Source organism: Olea europaea, chromosome 5, assembly GCF_002742605.1.
Source record: "Olea europaea var. sylvestris chromosome 5, O_europaea_v1, whole genome shotgun sequence".
Classification (NCBI taxonomy): domain Eukaryota; kingdom Viridiplantae; phylum Streptophyta; class Magnoliopsida; order Lamiales; family Oleaceae; genus Olea; species Olea europaea.
The window spans coordinates 16,087,539-16,108,012 of record NC_036241.1 but is presented as its reverse complement, the minus strand read 5'-3'; the positions used below and the strand labels follow the sequence as shown (position 1 = coordinate 16,108,012).

General features: G+C 34.6%; 2 protein-coding genes across 4 annotated transcripts in view; both read right to left on the bottom strand.

The window, feature by feature from the left end:
• Positions 1–1,093: 1,093 nt before the first annotated feature.
• On the bottom strand, positions 1,094–6,204 carry LOC111394831 (THO complex subunit 1-like). Of its 2 annotated transcripts, XM_023020847.1 has the most exons (5): positions 6,103–6,204; positions 5,883–5,933; positions 3,257–3,316; positions 3,012–3,161; positions 1,094–1,621 (listed from the first exon to the last, which is right to left on the bottom strand). In XM_023020847.1, the coding sequence occupies exons 1-5, from the start codon at positions 6,130–6,132 to the stop codon at positions 1,346–1,348; spliced, it is 567 nt and encodes a 188-aa protein (XP_022876615.1). In that variant the 5' UTR covers positions 6,133–6,204; the 3' UTR covers positions 1,094–1,345. The 2 variants fall into 2 exon arrangements, with proteins under 2 accessions (XP_022876615.1, XP_022876616.1); XM_023020848.1 differs by lacking the exon at positions 5,883–5,933 and having other exon boundaries at positions 6,103–6,184.
• A 1,127-nt stretch (positions 6,205–7,331) lies between these two features.
• Positions 7,332–20,474, bottom strand: part of LOC111394830 (THO complex subunit 1) — a 25,912-nt gene continuing 12,769 nt past the window's right edge. Inside the window, exons 10-21 of one of the 2 annotated variants that reach the window (XM_023020845.1) lie at positions 18,472–18,543; positions 18,243–18,368; positions 18,071–18,136; positions 16,958–16,999; positions 16,014–16,130; positions 15,777–15,859; positions 13,835–13,901; positions 12,341–12,412; positions 12,121–12,171; positions 9,494–9,553; positions 9,249–9,398; positions 7,332–7,860 (exon numbers count right to left, since the gene is read on the bottom strand). In XM_023020845.1, coding sequence (XP_022876613.1) covers positions 7,585–7,860; positions 9,249–9,398; positions 9,494–9,553; positions 12,121–12,171; positions 12,341–12,412; positions 13,835–13,901; positions 15,777–15,859; positions 16,014–16,130; positions 16,958–16,999; positions 18,071–18,136; positions 18,243–18,368; positions 18,472–18,543 — 1,182 coding nt within the window. In that variant the 3' untranslated portion in view covers positions 7,332–7,584. The remainder of the gene's footprint in view (positions 7,861–9,248; positions 9,399–9,493; positions 9,554–12,120; positions 12,172–12,340; positions 12,413–13,834; positions 13,902–15,776; positions 15,860–16,013; positions 16,131–16,957; positions 17,000–18,070; positions 18,137–18,242; positions 18,369–18,471; positions 18,544–20,474) is intronic. The other variant, XM_023020846.1, reaches the window with a different exon arrangement.

Sequence of the window (20,474 nt, the reverse complement as noted above, 5' to 3'; positions counted from 1 at the left end):
TCTGCATTACAAAATGAGGAACTTATGCGTAGAGAAGAACACACTCAGAAGACGACAATAATGATAAATATTCTTCAATTGGATGTGGTGTGTGAATTTCGACAAATTGGACCATCCCAAGTGGCATAAATTGGGAGGACCATAGTTGAGCCCGGCCAGGGGTGGGCCTGACTTGTTAAGTAGGAACAACATAGTGGCCTACTTTGATCAATAATGATTCTTGGAGGGCTCCATATGTAATCACATATGTTTTTGAACAACATATAATTGAATCCTTCAATCATGGTTATATAACAAATTTTACTTGTCCAACCAAATTCATAAATTCATTTCCAACTTGGGCTATAATTCTCGAGTCAAATGGCATGGAGCACTCTCTTTGTTCAAGATTCTCCTTTTGGTACACACATATGTGCCTCCGGCTCCATTTAAGCATCTATTATGACTACTATGATTCAAGACCGTCGTTAAAGACACAATGCCTCCATTTATGTATCTATGCAACGAGCATTCTAGTTAAAGACCTTCGACTTGGGATGAACGTAAGATCGGTCAAAAACCTACGAGTTTAGGTTAAATTTCTAATGCGTTCCCCATCTAGAGAAGTCATTATTGCAATTGATACATATAAAAACAAAATTGTATGCATAATAAAACATAACAATTCATAAACGTATTAAGAGTCGTATTGCTAAAATGTTATCCATTACAATATGCATCACGTTATGCCAAAATTTTATCTATTACAATATGCATCACGTTATGTTATATATCAAATATTTGTCCATACCAAAACATGTCAAATTATGCAAGGTGAAGAAAGAATACTTTTTATGCTTGCATGAATCACTAAAAGAGTGTTTGAGAGCTATTTTTATGTAAAAATGCATTTTGAAATAATAAATTGATGGAAAATGTGTGGTTAAAAAATAAGGAAAAGTTTTTTATTTGTGTAATATTATTTTAATGAAGAATGTGTGGTTGAAAAGAAGAAAGAAAAATGCATTTTGAAAAATAAAATGACTACCAAACGAGGCCTAAATCTTTTGTATTCGGGAAAAAAGAATTATCCAATATCAAAAGATATCATCCATATTAGAAACTAAATTCCATAATCATTAATGCAAGTATATTCGTGCAAACAAGGCATGCCGACCACTTTCATATCCAACTCAGCTAGTCCAACACTACCTTGATCGAGCCAGGGATCATCTAAGAAATTGATGTTTTTGCAACATATTAATGTCCACTTTTAGCCTTTAGACAGACCCTGAACTTCAAAATAATTCGAGCACAAGTAGTTTTCTCCCACCATTCGAGTAAAATGAAACATACTTGTACTTTATCAGACTACTGCATCTAGATCAACCTCTGCATCTGTCTCACCTTCTATTACTCCGGGCATGGCTTCTGCCTCTATTTCAGCTTCAGCTTCAATTTGGCCTGATTCCTGCCCGATGTCTGTGTCAGGACTCTGTTTCTGATGTTCATCAGGGGTTGGAGTTCCGCTCTGAGAAATACTGCCAGAAGCCATTGTGGCATCTGCATCTATTGGGGCTATCGAGGCTTCAAGATCAGTTCTGCTTCCTTCAACATCCATCTCACTTGCAGGTGTTGCAACCTGGACCAAAAAACAGAATCAAAGAATAGTTAGGAAAAACTGGAAGCATCAAATAGAACACAAGGAACATTGATAACCCCAAAACAAGGAAAAGCACAACAATTTTCTCCTAAATTAAGCTTAAAAGGCTGAATTGGCTTAATTGAGGAACGAACTGAAAATTCTTGTAGTGATGTGACTGAAAACAATCTGAAAATTCAGATGTTCTAAACTATGAAAAGGTTTGGACGGTAAAAGGAATTTGGACAAATTGGAAGGGGAAGGTTGAGATCACAAACTGACAATACCATGATAAAATAACGTAGTGTGGAAAGGCTTCACCACTTTCATTAAACTCAACCACAATATAAACCCAATTCTGGGCAACAATTAACCCCAACAATAGTGAGACTTGTCGAAGATAGTACACAAAGTATTGAGAATGATGTGGCTCGTCTAAGATACAACAGATAAGTTCATTTTCGCACCATAATCTAAAGATCAAATGAGCTCCATACCCTTTAATACAAAATTAGAGCCTTCCATCATTTACAGTCTTGCCTCCCCCATATGCGAAGTATTGTCTTTTTCAAGTAATCTTTCTTTGAAGAAAAAATTCTATTAACTTTTTAATTAACAGTAAATTTAAGAGAACATAGTATTATATATAAAAATCACTACTGCTATTTTCCCATTCTAAATCTTAAAAACCTAACTTACATGAAATATTTTTTCAAAATAATAAGCTTGGCATATAATCTGCGGTGACTAGTTGAATCACAACGTTCGTCTTTTCTTCATTCTAAAGAATAAGAGTTCATAAATTTAACTCCATATATGTGGCAAAAGCCCAAACATAATGTGTAGTAGTCTAGCAGATATTAAACCGATTTCACTAATTATCAGTCAAGAAAAACCAATACCAAATCGTCCTAAAAGAACAGAAAGAAAAAATTACATCCTATATCCAGGAATACTTTTATAATTAACTAGAATCTGTGAATATTTAACTATTATATTTAGCCCATGTTTGGTTTAGCCGTTTAAAAAAGTTAATAAAAATCTAAGTTAAAATCAACAATTAATTTTGACTACAAATTTCATGGGACCCACTTTTATCAAATTTTCAACTATACACTTCATCGGCCTTTATAAAAATCTAGTAAAAATCTGATTTTTAGCAAATCCAAACAGTGGCTTAGTATTAACTAAAAGGTGGAGACTTGACTCTTTTCCATGATCCCTGGCCTCTGACCCTGGCACCTTTTCATTTACATGATATAGACCAAGTGAATTTACACTTGATTCCACAAAAGTAGCAGGTCTCCATCTATTACGAAATTCGCATTCCTACACTAATATAATTCCAAATTAAAATAGAAAATTGGAAGTCAATTGTACTTATAGATACCTGATTTTCTTCAGCTTGCTGCACAGAGGTTTTCATCTCTTCCTTCTTGGCACGCTTAGACTTGTCAGCTGGTTTAGCTTGATATTTGGACCGCACTTCAGATGGCAAAAGTTCCAAAGGCACAACGCCCTCAATACCATGTTCAGTGAACTGCAGATAAAATCATTCAGAGAGTTGTAGACAGTTCCAAAATATCGTTTTATGCAGTTTTATATATCTATGTCACAGATATAATGAATTCATACTCTGGAAAATCCCTCCAAGTCTTGCCGAGCTGAAAAGCGTAAACCTTTCCAACAATAGACCTGCACCATAAAAACAATTAGATAAAAATGACAAAATGGAAAATGGAAAATAATAAGCATCCCATTGGTCATTGGTGTATATAACATCTTCTCAAAATAGCCAAAATAAATAAAAAATAAAAATTCACCAGTGAAGTACACAGTAGTTTATAATTCAATAATGTCAACCTTCCTCTCTAGGAATAGAAAGGAACCTCAATAACTCCTTTCTTGCCACCAAGGGATTATATTAAATATAGAAAACGTAGTAGTTTATAATATTACAATTGGTTAAAAAAATGTTATCCAATTTATGGAATTGTTTCACTTTGGTCACTGAACTGTTTTCCTTTCTTTCTTATTTTTAATTATTAATGCTTCAGTTTCGGTGTTTCAACAAATGCTTATCTAATAAACTAATAACATGGCTATCAGAAATATGACTTGGAATGAAAAATCTACTATTGCATTATTCTTGCCATCCAGCTAGACAAGAACGAGTCTTGTTGGAATACTAGTGCTTTTGAAATGCATTTTTTCATAGTACAGAATAAATGAAAGAAGAGAAATATAAAGAAGAATATTAATCTTCTTCCCCAAAACCCCGACAGCCCCCCATTCCAACCACCATATCGGTATTTTTTTTTTATGACCGTGGATGTCCGGGACAGTTTACTAGCACCTCGACTAATCCCACAGGCCCCAGAAGTTTATAGTCGAGTACTCACCTCAGTGACCCTGAGAGGATTCGAACTGGTGAACATTGGAGAGCAAACCCAAGGCCTGACCACCGAGCTACCCCCCAGGGTTCACCATATCGGTATTTATGCTAATCTAGTAAATGAAGATAGACTATATAAACTGAAACAAGAAATAAAGCTTAGTGACTAATATGGGGGGAAAAAAGTTCCATGATCAAAAGTACAACATTTACAAGTTGAGTGATTGACAATGTTTTTAACAGTTTGCGATAGAAAGGAGGTTCCCAATCCTAGCACATAAAGCCTCTTGAAGAAAATTAAGAAACAAAATCAATCTTCCATCCCCAGCTGTATGGATTGGGTGTAAAAATTTCCCTAAACGATAACAGGGCAGAAAATGAAACCAATCGATGCATTAAGAAATTCTTCTAGAAGAAAGCTATAGGCAATCTTTGAGAAGCGCATAGTAGTATAAAAGCAAATGACAGCTACATTCCTAAGTAAATAAATATAGATGTTTCCTGGGTAGAATAGGAGATGAAGTTTTACAGAACATTGAGACTTCAACAACACAGAATAGACACTTTAAAACATAGCATCAACATTAAATAAATATCAGGGAGAATAAGACAATATTAATATGGGTGTTTTCCTGTGGGTAACACAACATGCTAAAATTGAAAATAAAAAGACTGACTGGGAAATCAATGCATATTACATCCTATGCTACACACAGAGTATATTCTTAAGAAGAAAGGAAGTAAGAGTAGAGGATTCCTCAAGCACATAAATAAGTAAGAGAACTAGAAGTTACTATAAAATGTTCCCACCCTCTCACAAAAAAGAACCAGTAACTTTGACAAAGAAGGATGACAGGAAACCAGTTCATCCCTCGAGGTACTTGTGAAATATTCTACCATTATACTCAAATCTCAATCCAAATTGACCAAGTGACAGCAAATAAAGCATATCCTCACCCCTTCAAATTCCCTAGGACAAAAGCATTCGACAATTCTTGGAAGACTAGAATATTCAAAAACAAAACCAAAAAGAAGCCCAACCAGATATCTCTAACAAATTTGGATTATAAGACCAAGTGCAAATGCATTTCACTGCTTTACCAATACATAACAGATATATGGAATTGTAAGCTCTACCTCTAAATTTTCAAATATTTTCCCAAAAAATTTATAATATGTGACAAGCTATTTGGCAAGTTGTGGTTATCTGCCAAGTGCTGAAGCCTGAGGGCTGTAGTTTGTAAAAAGTATGAGAAGGCACTCAAAGACTGTCACCTATCATGAATCAAAAGTCTATGAGACATTGTACATAGTTTAATTTGTCATAAAAAGATCATGTTCCAGTAAAGTTTACAAGAGAATACTATATGATAATTTGTTAGCAAAGAAATAGTGTTCTATAAAGTCTGGGAAATTCTACATAGGTTATTATTTTTTGCAATGAAACATGTTCCTAAAAACTCTGGGTACTGAACAGAGATAATTTATTTTCTTTAATCAGTTATTGTCTAAATATCTTGTTTATACTAATTAGTACAACATCAGTTCAGAGGCTGCCCTCATACTTATATTTGGTCTCCAATGATGGTCCAAATTACATCATCTTGTATGCTAGGTATATAGTCAATTAATATCCACTACAGCTATTATTTGGCATGCTTATGTTTGAAGATGCTAGTAATCCCAAAGCAGTCACCAAAACAAAACAAGATAACAATCAGTGACAAGCTAGCATGTGAACTAAATGTAAACCTTTGTTTAAGAAGTTGAAACTAGAAGAGATAACGGGGAAGCAGAGAATAGTCACATCATTGAAGATCAAAGCCAGGAAGAATCGAGTGGAAAGAAAAGGGAAAGGTAACTGACTCGACTATTTTTATGGTGATATTCTGCTTCTATTCCCGCAGATTCATCCATCTGTTTAAGAAACACAGAATCTTCTTCAGATAACTGAAATCTTCAGTGAAAGTTATAATTTGTTTGCATACTACTTTTTGCACAACAAAAACATAAAATGAAATACCAAAATATAAAATAAATAAACTAGGCATTAGTTCTAATCTGACAAGAAGCTGTATCAACTCACATCTTCGGCCAATGGTTTCCAGTACTCCATGATGGAAGGAGTGCGGACACGTTGAGGATCTGTTAAAGAATTCTGAAAAGACAAATCCAAATATTCCAATCATAAAGAGGGAACACAACAAACGATGAGATTTAGAAAAATGTATCAATAAATAATATAAAAGAGAAAATATTGAATTCCCCAGATCAGAATACATTAACTATTGATTCACCAAGCAAACTATTCAGTTAAGTAAAACAAAGTGCAATAACTTATCAAACTTTGCCATTTTTTATAAGCAAATATTTCGGTCATGTTTAAGTTGTTTCACAATTAAGTAGGAACAACATAGTGGCCTACTTTGATCAATAATGATTCTTGGAGGGCTCCATATGTAATCACATATGTTTTTGAACAACATATAATTGAATCCTTCAATCATGGTTATATAACAAATTTTACTTGTCCAACCAAATTCATAAATTCATTTCCAACTTGGGCTATAATTCTCGAGTCAAATGGCATGGAGCACTCTCTTTGTTCAAGATTCTCCTTTTGGTACACACATATGTGCCTCCGGCTCCATTTAAGCATCTATTATGACTACTATGATTCAAGACCGTCGTTAAAGACACAATGCCTCCATTTATGTATCTATGCAACGAGCATTCTAGTTAAAGACCTTCGACTTGGGATGAACGTAAGATCGGTCAAAAACCTACGAGTTTAGGTTAAATTTCTAATGCGTTCCCCATCTAGAGAAGTCATTATTGCAATTGATACATATAAAAACAAAATTGTATGCATAATAAAACATAACAATTCATAAACGTATTAAGAGTCGTATTGCTAAAATGTTATCCATTACAATATGCATCACGTTATGCCAAAATTTTACCTATTACAATATGCATCACGTTATGTTATATATCAAATATTTGTCCATACCAAAACATGTCAAATTATGCAAGGTGAAGAAAGAATACTTTTTATGCTTGCATGAATCACTAAAAGAGTGTTTGAGAGCTATTTTTATGTAAAAATGCATTTTGAAATAATAAATTGATGGAAAATGTGTGGTTAAAAAATAAGGAAAAGTTTTTTATTTGTGTAATATTATTTTAATGAAGAATGTGTGGTTGAAAAGAAGAAAGAAAAATGCATTTTGAAAAATAAAATGACTACCAAACGAGGCCTAAATCTTTTGTATTCGGGAAAAAAGAATTATCCAATATCAAAAGATATCATCCATATTAGAAACTAAATTCCATAATCATTAATGCAAGTATATTCGTGCAAACAAGGCATGCCGACCACTTTCATATCCAACTCAGCTAGTCCAACACTACCTTGATCGAGCCAGGGATCATCTAAGAAATTGATGTTTTTGCAACATATTAATGTCCACTTTTAGCCTTTAGACAGACCCTGAACTTCAAAATAATTCGAGCACAAGTAGTTTTCTCCCACCATTCGAGTAAAATGAAACATACTTGTACTTTATCAGACTACTGCATCTAGATCAACCTCTGCATCTGTCTCACCTTCTATTACTCCGGGCATGGCTTCTGCCTCTATTTCAGCTTCAGCTTCAATTTGGCCTGATTCCTGCCCGATGTCTGTGTCAGGACTCTGTTTCTGATGTTCATCAGGGGTTGGAGTTCCGCTCTGAGAAATACTGCCAGAAGCCATTGTGGCATCTGCATCTATTGGGGCTATCGAGGCTTCAAGATCAGTTCTGCTTCCTTCAACATCCATCTCACTTGCAGGTGTTGCAACCTGGACCAAAAAACAGAATCAAAGAATAGTTAGGAAAAACTGGAAGCATCAAATAGAACACAAGGAACATTGATAACCCCAAAACAAGGAAAAGCACAACAATTTTCTCCTAAATTAAGCTTAAAAGGCTGAATTGGCTTAATTGAGGAACGAACTGAAAATTCTTGTAGTGATGTGACTGAAAACAATCTGAAAATTCAGATGTTCTAAACTATGAAAAGGTTTGGACGGTAAAAGGAATTTGGACAAATTGGAAGGGGAAGGTTGAGATCACAAACTGACAATACCATGATAAAATAACGTAGTGTGGAAAGGCTTCACCACTTTCATTAAACTCAACCACAATATAAACCCAATTCTGGGCAACAATTAACCCCAACAATAGTGAGACTTGTCGAAGATAGTACACAAAGTATTGAGAATGATGTGGCTCGTCTAAGATACAACAGATAAGTTCATTTTCGCACCATAATCTAAAGATCAAATGAGCTCCATACCCTTTAATACAAAATTAGAGCCTTCCATCATTTACAGTCTTGCCTCCCCCATATGCGAAGTATTGTCTTTTTCAAGTAATCTTTCTTTGAAGAAAAAATTCTATTAACTTTTTAATTAACAGTAAATTTAAGAGAACATAGTATTATATATAAAAATCACTACTGCTATTTTCCCATTCTAAATCTTAAAAACCTAACTTACATGAAATATTTTTTCAAAATAATAAGCTTGGCATATAATCTGCAGTGACTAGTTGAATCACAACGTTCGTCTTTTCTTTATTCTAAAGAATAAGAGTTCATAAATTTAACTCCATATATGTGGCAAAAGCCCAAACATAATGTGTAGTAGTCTAGCAGATATTAAACCGATTTCACTAATTATCAGTCAAGAAAAACCAATACCAAATCGTCCTAAAAGAACAGAGAAAAAATTACATCCTATATCCAGGAATACTTTTATAATTAACTAGAATCTGTGAATATTTAACTATTATATTTAGCCCATGTTTGGTTTAGCCGTTTAAAAAAGTTAATAAAAATCTAAGTTAAAATCAACAATTAATTTTGACTACAAATTTCATGGGACCCACTTTTATCAAATTTTCAACTATACACTTCATCGGCCTTAATAAAAATCTAGTAAAAATCTGATTTTTAGCAAATCCAAACAGTGGCTTAGTATTAACTAAAAGGTGGAGACTTGACTCTTTTCCATGATCCCTGGCCTCTGACCCTGGCACCTTTTCATTTACATGATATAGACCAAGTGAATTTACACTTGATTCCACAAAAGTAGCAGGTCTCCATCTATTACGAAATTCGCATTCCTACACTAATATAATTCCAAATTAAAATAGAAAATTGGAAGTCAATTGTACTTATAGATACCTGATTTTCTTCAGCTTGCTGCACAGAGGTTTTCATCTCTTCCTTCTTGGCACGCTTAGACTTGTCAGCTGGTTTAGCTTGATATTTGGACCGCACTTCAGATGGCAAAAGTTCCAAAGGCACAACGCCCTCAATACCATGTTCAGTGAACTGCAGATAAAATCATTCAGAGAGTTGTAGACAGTTCCAAAATATCGTTTTATGCAGTTTTATATATCTATGTCACAGATATAATGAATTCATACTCTGGAAAATCCCTCCAAGTCTTGCCGAGCTGAAAAGCGTAAACCTTTCCAACAATAGACCTGCACCATAAAAACAATTAGATAAAAATGACAAAATGGAAAATGGAAAATAATAAGCATCCCATTGGTCATTGGTGTATATAACATCTTCTCAAAATAGCCAAAATAAATAAAAAATAAAAATTCACCAGTGAAGTACACAGTAGTTTATAATTCAATAATGTCAACCTTCCTCTCTAGGAATAGGAAGGAACCTCAATAACTCCTTTCTTGCCACCAAGGGATTATATTAAATATAGAAAACGTAGTAGTTTATAATATTACAATTGGTTAAAAAAATGTTATCCAATTTATGGAATTGTTTCACTTTGGTCACTGAACTGTTTTCCTTTCTTTCTTATTTTTAATTATTAATGCTTCAGTTTCGGTGTTTCAACAAATGCTTATCTAATAAACTAATAACATGGCTATCAGAAATATGACTTGGAATGAAAAATCTACTATTGCATTATTCTTGCCATCCAGCTAGACAAGAACGAGTCTTGTTGGAATACTAGTGCTTTTGAAATGCATTTTTTCATAGTACAGAATAAATGAAAGGAGAGAAATATAAAGAAGAATATTAATCTTCTTCCCCAAAACCCCGACAGCCCCCCATTCCAACCACCATATCGGTATTTTTTTTTTTATGACCGTGGATGTCCGGGACAGTTTACTAGCACCTCGACTAATCCCACAGGCCCCAGAAGTTTATAGTCGAGTACTCACCTCAGTGACCCTGAGAGGATTCGAACTGGTGAACATTGGAGAGCAAACCCAAGGCCTGACCACCGAGCTACCCCCCAGGGTTCACCATATCGGTATTTATGCTAATCTAGTAAATGAAGATAGACTATATAAACTGAAACAAGAAATAAAGCTTAGTGACTAATATGGGGGGAAAAAAGTTCCATGATCAAAAGTACAACATTTACAAGTTGAGTGATTGACAATGTTTTTAACAGTTTGCGATAGAAAGGAGGTTCCCAATCCTAGCACATAAAGCCTCTTGAAGAAAATTAAGAAACAAAATCAATCTTCCATCCCCAGCTGTATGGATTGGGTGTAAAAATTTCCCTAAACGATAACAGGGCAGAAAATGAAACCAATCGATGCATTAAGAAATTCTTCTAGAAGAAAGCTATAGGCAATCTTTGAGAAGCGCATAGTAGTATAAAAGCAAATGACAGCTACATTCCTAAGTAAATAAATATAGATGTTTCCTGGGTAGAATAGGAGATGAAGTTTTACAGAACATTGAGACTTCAACAACACAGAATAGACACTTTAAAACATAGCATCAACATTAAATAAATATCAGGGAGAATAAGACAATATTAATATGGGTGTTTTCCTGTGGGTAACACAACATGCTAAAATTGAAAATAAAAAGACTGACTGGGAAATCAATGCATATTACATCCTATGCTACACACAGAGTATATTCTTAAGAAGAAAGGAAGTAAGAGTAGAGGATTCCTCAAGCACATAAATAAGTAAGAGAACTAGAAGTTACTATAAAATGTTCCCACCCTCTCACAAAAAAGAACCAGTAACTTTGACAAAGAAGGATGACAGGAAACCAGTTCATCCCTCGAGGTACTTGTGAAATATTCTACCATTATACTCAAATCTCAATCCAAATTGACCAAGTGACAGCAAATAAAGCATATCCTCACCCCTTCAAATTCCCTAGGACAAAAGCATTCGACAATTCTTGGAAGACTAGAATATTCAAAAACAAAACCAAAAAGAAGCCCAACCAGATATCTCTAACAAATTTGGATTATAAGACCAAGTGCAAATGCATTTCACTGCTTTACCAATACATAACAGATATATGGAATTGTAAGCTCTACCTCTAAATTTTCAAATATTTTCCCAAAAAATTTATAATATGTGACAAGCTATTTGGCAAGTTGTGGTTATCTGCCAAGTGCTGAAGCCTGAGGGCTGTAGTTTGTAAAAAGTATGAGAAGGCACTCAAAGACTGTCACCTATCATGAATCAAAAGTCTATGAGACATTGTACATAGTTTAATTTGTCATAAAAAGATCATGTTCCAGTAAAGTTTACAAGAGAATACTATATGATAATTTGTTAGCAAAGAAATAGTGTTCTATAAAGTCTGGGAAATTCTACATAGGTTATTATTTTTTGCAATGAAACATGTTCCTAAAAACTCTGGGTACTGAACAGAGATAATTTATTTTCTTTAATCAGTTATTGTCTAAATATCTTGTTTATACTAATTAGTACAACATCAGTTCAGAGGCTGCCCTCATACTTATATTTGGTCTCCAATGATGGTCCAAATTACATCATCTTGTATGCTAGGTATATAGTCAATTAATATCCACTACAGCTATTATTTGGCATGCTTATGTTTGAAGATGCTAGTAATCCCAAAGCAGTCACCAAAACAAAACAAGATAACAATCAGTGACAAGCTAGCATGTGAACTAAATGTAAACCTTTGTTTAAGAAGTTGAAACTAGAAGAGATAACGGGGAAGCAGAGAATAGTCACATCATTGAAGATCAAAGCCAGGAAGAATCGAGTGGAAAGAAAAGGGAAAGGTAACTGACTCGACTATTTTTATGGTGATATTCTGCTTCTATTCCCGCAGATTCATCCATCTGTTTAAGAAACACAGAATCTTCTTCAGATAACTGAAATCTTCAGTGAAAGTTATAATTTGTTTGCATACTACTTTTTGCACAACAAAAACATAAAATGAAATACCAAAATATAAAATAAATAAACTAGGCATTAGTTCTAATCTGACAAGAAGCTGTATCAACTCACATCTTCGGCCAATGGTTTCCAGTACTCCATGATGGAAGGAGTGCGGACACGTTGAGGATCTGTTAAAGAATTCTGAAAAGACAAATCCAAATATTCCAATCATAAAGAGGGAACACAACAAACGATGAGATTTAGAAAAATGTATCAATAAATAATATAAAAGAGAAAATATTGAATTCCCCAGATCAGAATACATTAACTATTGATTCACCAAGCAAACTATTCAGTTAAGTAAAACAAAGTGCAATAACTTATCAAACTTTGCCATTTTTTATAAGCAAATATTTCGGTCATGTTTAAGTTGTTTCACAATACTTGCATCAGATTTGCTTTATTGATAAGTCCAATGCATGGTTTGTCCAATCTATACTCTTCAAGGATGATTTCCAGAGTGAAACCGCATAAACAAGAAGACCTTTTTACTCACAGCATTAATCAGATTTTACATCGATCTATTCCTCTAAGTTTACTTTTACAACTAGTTAAGTCACATCTCATAAGTCCTAATGGTGGATCTCTAGACCTTCTTTTGACATGTCCAAATTATCTTAATTGGTTCTTCCATACTTCATCATTATTTGGCACTAATTTAATCAATGCACCAATGCACCCAGTTCATATTCTATCCCTTATTGTTTTACCACATACACCTCTTAATATTCACATCTGAACACGTAAACTTGGAAGTTCAATTATTATAATCTACCTGATGTAACCTAATAAGGTCGGATGACAATGAAAATACAAATTAAAACAAATAGCAGGCCTTCATGAAATTCATATGTCGAGAGAATCTATTATCATCCCAGTTCCCAGCTTTATTGACTGAGCTATTTCTTGTCAAATTTTGGGTTTTCGGCCTTTGGCAGCACCAGAGATGGAAAAATTTTGTGGATGTGTTCTATAATTGCAATCCCTTGAGTATTAGGACAGAGAAGAATTCCAGAACTTCTCATTCTCCCTTAGTACAGATTTTCAATGTGGCTTGTGGATCAAGGACGTTTTCGTTTGATTTCATATTTAAATTCTGGTTCTTTTTTGTAATTGAGGGAAACTTGTCTTCCACGTTTATTACTTCCCTTGTCAATAAATTCTTTTTATATACAAAAAAATAAAAAAATAAATAAAAAAGATCATCTTGTATTCAAGTACTATAACTCAATTCAAGGTGGTCAACACTTTGACAGCTAGAGATTAAATGTTATCAACGTAGTAGGGGTGATAACTATATTCAAGAGACCTCAAAATAAAATTTAGCATGCTGGAGTACATTAAATCAATATTTGATTACTCCATGTCGTATATTTCTTAAAGACGCCTGGGTCAAAGTTCAATGCAAATAGTTGAGATATTGAATGTATCAGAATTGGTGAACAAAATCTAATAATTTTAAACATTTCATAACTGGGCAATGACTACAAATCCTAATATTTTTATGTAACATAAAGCTGCTTGAGTTCGTAAGGCACACAATCAAGAGTATATGAAACATACTGGATTCTGATCTGCCCATTTCCACAATTGTGATAGCTCTTTATTTCCCAGTCTCCACCTTGGCCGGCTACATTAATAGAAAGTACAAGGAAATAAAACACTTAGGATTTGATAAATCAACATAGTAATGCAACGATAGAATATCCAAAAACCTGTCACGAGATAAGGAAGGCTTGAAGAAAACAGTTAATCATCTCAATTTTGAAAGTGGAATTTAATGCTTTTCAGTAATATAAGTAGAACGGGAAGCATTTCCTATATCAGATATACCTTCACAACAAAACATTAACCAGTAAGTCGTCCTAAAAAGGCACTGATATGATATTTTACACCCATTTCCTCTATGATGCATAGCAATTGCAATAGCTTCTTGAAACACATAGCAGTTCCTTTTCATATGCTTCACATGTATACATGAATATATTTCACTGGAAGAGGTGGACAATATGATCAAAGAAAAAAATGCCGCCCATCCAGATTAGGAGCTCTGTACTGGTTTAAAAACATTAGAATAGGTAGTGGGATATAATATACAAGCAATTATAGGTAGGAAATAAGAGAGAAGCAATATTTTATCGATGCTTAGCAGAAAGGTAGTAATAGGGACACCCCCACGAAGTCGTACGTTTGGATAACTCAGAACATTAGTAGCACCCTCGAAAGTGTAGATGTGTTTCACAAATCACAAAAAAGAGCTGCAAACATTTGACTTCTAAGCCCTCATATTATTACCTCCCACGAACTCATTACAGATCAGGGCTTTCCATATTATTTCCCATGTAGGGTTTGAATAAAAAACAATAGTTTCGAAGATGCAAGAAGTCACTTGACAAATAGGGGAAACTATTCTGGAATCAACAATGTGAACCAACAGACATACATGTCAAAGAAGAGTAAAAATAATGAACACATTTTTCACGAGTTATAAAAATCTGGAAACAGATTGCTAAGTATGTTGTAAGGTTAATTAAGATTGCTTGTAAACAGGACCAGATGAGCTCCAGTTTATCATGATTTTTTTAGGAAAACGACAAAATGCACAATTCAGGAAACAGAAACATTGTCAAATGAAATGCCAAACAAAAATGCATTGTGGGTTTCAAAACACATTGTGCAAGGTTCTTTCAAAAAACTCAGAAGGGAAAATATTTCCACTTTGCTTCAAACTTAAAATAAGCAAAGTGCATGTAAGAAGCCAATATTAAAATAATACATAAAATCATTTTTTGTTGACATAAATATTTCATAAGGGTAAAAACAGTCCAGATACTTCTGGTGCCAAGCTAAAATCCTCATGTAGCAACTCACAGAAATTTCCATTCCCACAGAAAATAACAATCAAAAAACATTGTCAATGATTATGAAAGAAAAAACTAAGAACTTCTTACAAGTTAAAAAGTAGAAATAATTTCTTTTAGCATTATTTATAAGCAAAGATAATATTTACCAAATTATCTTATTCATCATTTCCTTGAAACTTAATCTTCTTATGGTGCCAAAGCATGAACATGGAAGTTCAGTTATGAAAATATACTTGGGGCAACCTAATAAGGTCAGTTGATACTTGATAATGAAAATACAAATTTCAGATTAAATAGCTGGCCTTTGTGAACTTTATATATCTAAATAACTTGGGGTATCCTTGGAAAGATAAGCAGCCTACTAACTTGCATACCGTTTTCTGGCCCCATCTTGGACTAACTTCTTTTGTATTGGCTGTTTTTCAAATGGAGGGCAACCATCCCGCTTCCACCAGACCTTGAAAAGAGAGAACTCCATTATCAACACAGAACAAGCCGAAAAACTATTCTCGTAAAGACTTGACTAGAAAGAACACATGCAAACAATTACACACACTCATACACGTGTGTGTCTGTGAGAGAGAGAGAGAGAGGAACTTGGGGTATCCTTGGAAAGATAAGCAGCCTACTAACTTGCATACCGTTTTCTGGCCCCATCTTGGACTAACTTCTTTTGTATTGGCTGTTTTTCAAATGGAGGGCAACCATCCCGCTTCCACCAGACCTTGAAAAGAGAGAACTCCATTATCAACACAGAACAAGCCGAAAAACTATTCTCGTAAAGACTTGACTAGAAAGAACACATGCAAACAATTACACACACTCATACACGTGTGTGTCTGTGAGAGAGAGAGAGAGAGAGGAACGAGGAAACTCACCCAGTTCCGTTCTCGCTCTAAAATATGTTCAATGCTAAGAAGAAATTCTTTCCCTCTAGGAGGTGTCATTTCCAGAAGCTTCTTGACGCGATCTTCACAGGATTTTATTTCTTCCTTCTAGATTCATAAACAATAAGCAATTATTCTCAATTCCAAGGAAAAAAGCCCAAATAATATTCTAAAACAATCATAAAAGAATGTGCTACTTTGTCTCCATATTTATATCTTTTTTTAGCATAATAGCAACACAATCTCAGTGAGTTTTTAGGCTCCACCACAAAAGACTAATGGGGTTTGGGCCCCTAAACCATGTATATTAAAATGAACTCACGAGAAAAAAAATGGAGCATAAACCTGACCTCCCAAAAAAAAGTTGCAACATATGAAGGAATGAATAAGAGGGGAAGTACTACTTCCCATACACAAAGAGCAAATGAGAATCAAACTAACATCCTCTAATGCTAGAATGTCCATACCCTCAATATGCACAAGGGCTCAAAGTTGTCATGGTAGGTCAAAAGGACCATACTTTGTCTCCATATCACATTCATGTTTAATCATAATTAGTAGACCAATTGAAGTGGACCAAAATCCCAAAATTATACAGGAATTCATATCCCAACTTCTCCCAACTTCCAACAGCTTATAGCATCTTTACATTGTCTTTTATCATCAAAAACATTAAGCCTTGCGACTAAATCAGTATTGAGAGTGTGTGATGAGGTTCATCATTTTCTCTTCAACCAACATAACCTTTTAACCGTAAATAAATGTCAGAGCCTGGGCAAAAATTGTCATCCTTGTCTTGCATGCTATTTCAAAAGGTAGTGAAATTTAAACGGAAAACTTGGGCTTTTTACTAAATTATGACGTTATCCATCCATCATCCTCACCAAAAATAGCATAAAAAATATATGTCATCTACATTCAAATATAAGACAGACCAGTGTATCTGATGGCACGTCTTTTTCATTCTTCCCTGGGGCCTACAAGAAGAAAGATTGCAGTCAATCATCAGATAAAAATTAGAATGCCACAAGAAAGTTAAGAATAATTGTTAAATTTGAAAGCCAAATGACCTTCCAAAATTACAGAAAAACTTCGTAAAAGTAAAGTTCTCTCCTAGAATACATGCATCTCATGCATCCAGAAAAAGCTCTAAAGAAAACCTACGCATAGACAATTGGTCAAGTCAAAACTCTTTCTTGACTATCTTTTTATGAACGCTGGGAAATGGAAACGCGAGATGTAGTGGGAACTAAATGAAGTACAGGGCTGGAATCATAATAAAGAGGTAGATTCTAATTTTAGGAAGGAGGACTGCAGAATATAATTCAGCATATGATCCCGAAAAGTTTCCTGATCATCGGATGACAACAGGTTTAAAAGCACAAAGTTGACGGCAAAATTTTAAGCACAAGTTGGCCTATCCATGAACACATTTGAATTTGGACAGAGATCAAACCGCAATTCATCCGCTTACAGAATAAGGGCTTTACCAACACAAGTGGGCAAAATCCTCGAACGGTGCCAAGAAAGAAGCATTTTCATTCAGATGCTCTTTTCCATTTTCTAGTTTGAAATATGTCCAAATGATCTGGAAACCATACCCTACCCTAATTTTCAAGTTACTGATGGGCAAGAGAATTTCCAATAAACTTCAGCTATGAATTCAATTTAATGACAGTAAAAAGACACCTTATTAATCATGAATCACAAAAAGTACCTGAGCCTGATTGATAAATCTTATAAAACCTTCAGCTCATTAATGCAAGTAACAAGTACACAGTGACATTATGGCCATAAAATCACACAAAGTAACAGATACAAAAAGGAAAAATGTATTACCTTCAAATAATCAAACAAAATAAGGCATTGAACCAGAATATGGCGTCTAAAACTTGGATCTTTTAACTGAGAGAAAGTTGAAACGGAAACCATAAAATAATCAGAAATAAGAGGAAGTGCTTTAAACGATTTGCGTTATTAGAAGAATTTGTAAATCCTGCAATGTCCTTACCTCAAGACCCATAAGTTTACTGCTTGTCAGACATTACCTTCAAATAATCAAACAAAATAAGGCATTGAACCAGAATATGGCGTCTAAAACTTGGATCTTTTAACTGAGAGAAAGTTGAAACGGAAACCATAAAATAATCAGAAATAAGAGGAAGTACTTTAAACGATTTGCGTTATTAGAAGAATTTGTAAATCCTGCAATGTCCTTACCTCAAGACCCATAAGTTTACTGCTTGTCAGATATTTTATGCTGAAGTTTGATGCCTCGTCCTCAAGGTTAATAGCATTTCCATCTTCATCGCTTAGAGGTTGGGCCTCAAAGGTGTTCAATACAACCTAATTATCCAAATTAAAATTAAGAATGACTTACTATTATCTTTTAACATCAACCGTCGAAAGATGTCTGGATTAAAAACTTCTTGAGGCAAAAAACTTGTACCATCAAACTCGTAGTAAACTTGTGCCACTTCGTAGGAAGAGGAACAAGAGAGCTGGGATTTGAAAAGTATTCCTGAAATCAGAAATTTTCGAAAACATGAATTGATAGCAATCAACTACAATATATCTTTAAAAAAATATTGAAGGAAACAATGCAGCCAAAAGAAGGTTTTTGGAGTTGACCTATATATGAGCAGAGCAGCCAAAAGGTCTGCTCCATTCTTTAATACTCAGTATTTTAGGATTCAAGACACTTATCCAAATCTTCTTTTACTTTTCATGGTGATTGGATAAGACGTGAAACTGTATAGCAAGACGGATACATGCACAGTAGTCTGTGCACTTCAGTCTTTTACAAATATACAAACAAAAACTTAGGCTTATTCCCATTAAATTTGAGTCCGCTACATGATCCCTTTTTCAAAACTCCATTCGATCCATCCCTATGTCCATTGAAACATCCAACACAATCATATCCTTCACAACCAGGATAGGCCCTCTACCTCTCCTGCTTGTAAATCGTTCTATTAGGATCGCATCCACAATAGCCGTTTGTACACTCATCACATCTCCCCCTCCCCCCTTCTGAGTGGTGCATCATTTTGTAGAAAGTCTTATTAGCTTATCAAAAACACCACAAGACAACTCACATCACACAAGATATATATGCAGTTGTTTAGAGGGTTGGAATTAGAACCAAGGCTCACTTTCAAAATCAACCAATGCAGCCAAGAGAAGTATAAAATCAATGTTATGAAAACCTGACCAGCCGGTTCAATCGGGAACAAGCCTCAAATCTGATCCGATTACGGTATATTAACTAGAAAAAGAAAAACCGATGAATAAACCATTAAACCAGCCGATTCAACTGTGAACTAGAAATCCGTGTCTGGCTTTTCCAGTTAATAAGCGCTTTTTTTTTTTTTTTTTTGACAAAAGATTTCAACTTTCTTGATGGGCTCATATATTGCTCTAGGAGTCGATGCCAGGGTTGGTTTTTAAAAAGTTGCATAAAACTACATGCAAGATTCTGCAGCTGACAAAACTAAACATGTGAATAGATAAACTTAACCCTTTTCTCGAGGAATAGATGAAATACAGAGATGACATAGATAATGCACAAACTTCCCCATAAATAAAGGCGAGATAAAAGAGGAGGAAGAAAGAAAGAAGATGGAAACAAGAGAGAGATACAAGTAGCACAGAATGGCTCCATGAGGTTCCCAGCTGCTTCCATCTATCCATTATCCAAATCCCCATCACCACCTTCAGAAAGTCCTTCCCCTTCACCAATATCAAACCTTCATCCCATCTTTACTCAGTCATTCATATCAATACAACCCAATTTCCATGTGACAAATATCCATTGCAAGCCCAAAAGTGAACAGCAGATATGAGGATTTTTACAAAGATGGAAACCCATCTGTCTTCCTCGCTTATCCAACACTTGAATAGTTAAATGAAATAGTTGCATGAGAAGCATGTCAGGACATTATGGACCTAACAAATATACTCTATTCAACGCCAGCTGCAAACTTATCTTGCTAAGCTTTTGTCTTGTTCCAAGGACTTGAGAAGCAAGCTAAACCAAAATCACCACCCAGAATAGCCCATATTTCTCTTGGCCAAAAACTAAAGAAGTTAAAAGAAAGGTATCACCATCACCTGCAGACAGGCGATTTTTTTCCCTTTACAAGTCCAGCTCAAATGCCGCTTTATCACATACTTATTTGGAATCAAGATCAAAGGCCATAACCACTAACCACAAAGGCTCAAATTCTTCTCAATTTTATCAACGCAAGTCAACCTCTTTCTAAAAGTTCGCCACTAATATGGGTATCATCATTTTCCATGGACGCACTTAGCATCCTTCTTGTGCAAAAAGCATCTTAACATGTTCTGTGACTTATCTTCATTCGATGCTACCTTCACCGTTTTAGGAATATTCATTTTACATTTTATCACTTGCTCTTTAGCAGATAAAAGATCTCAAAAACTGAAAGA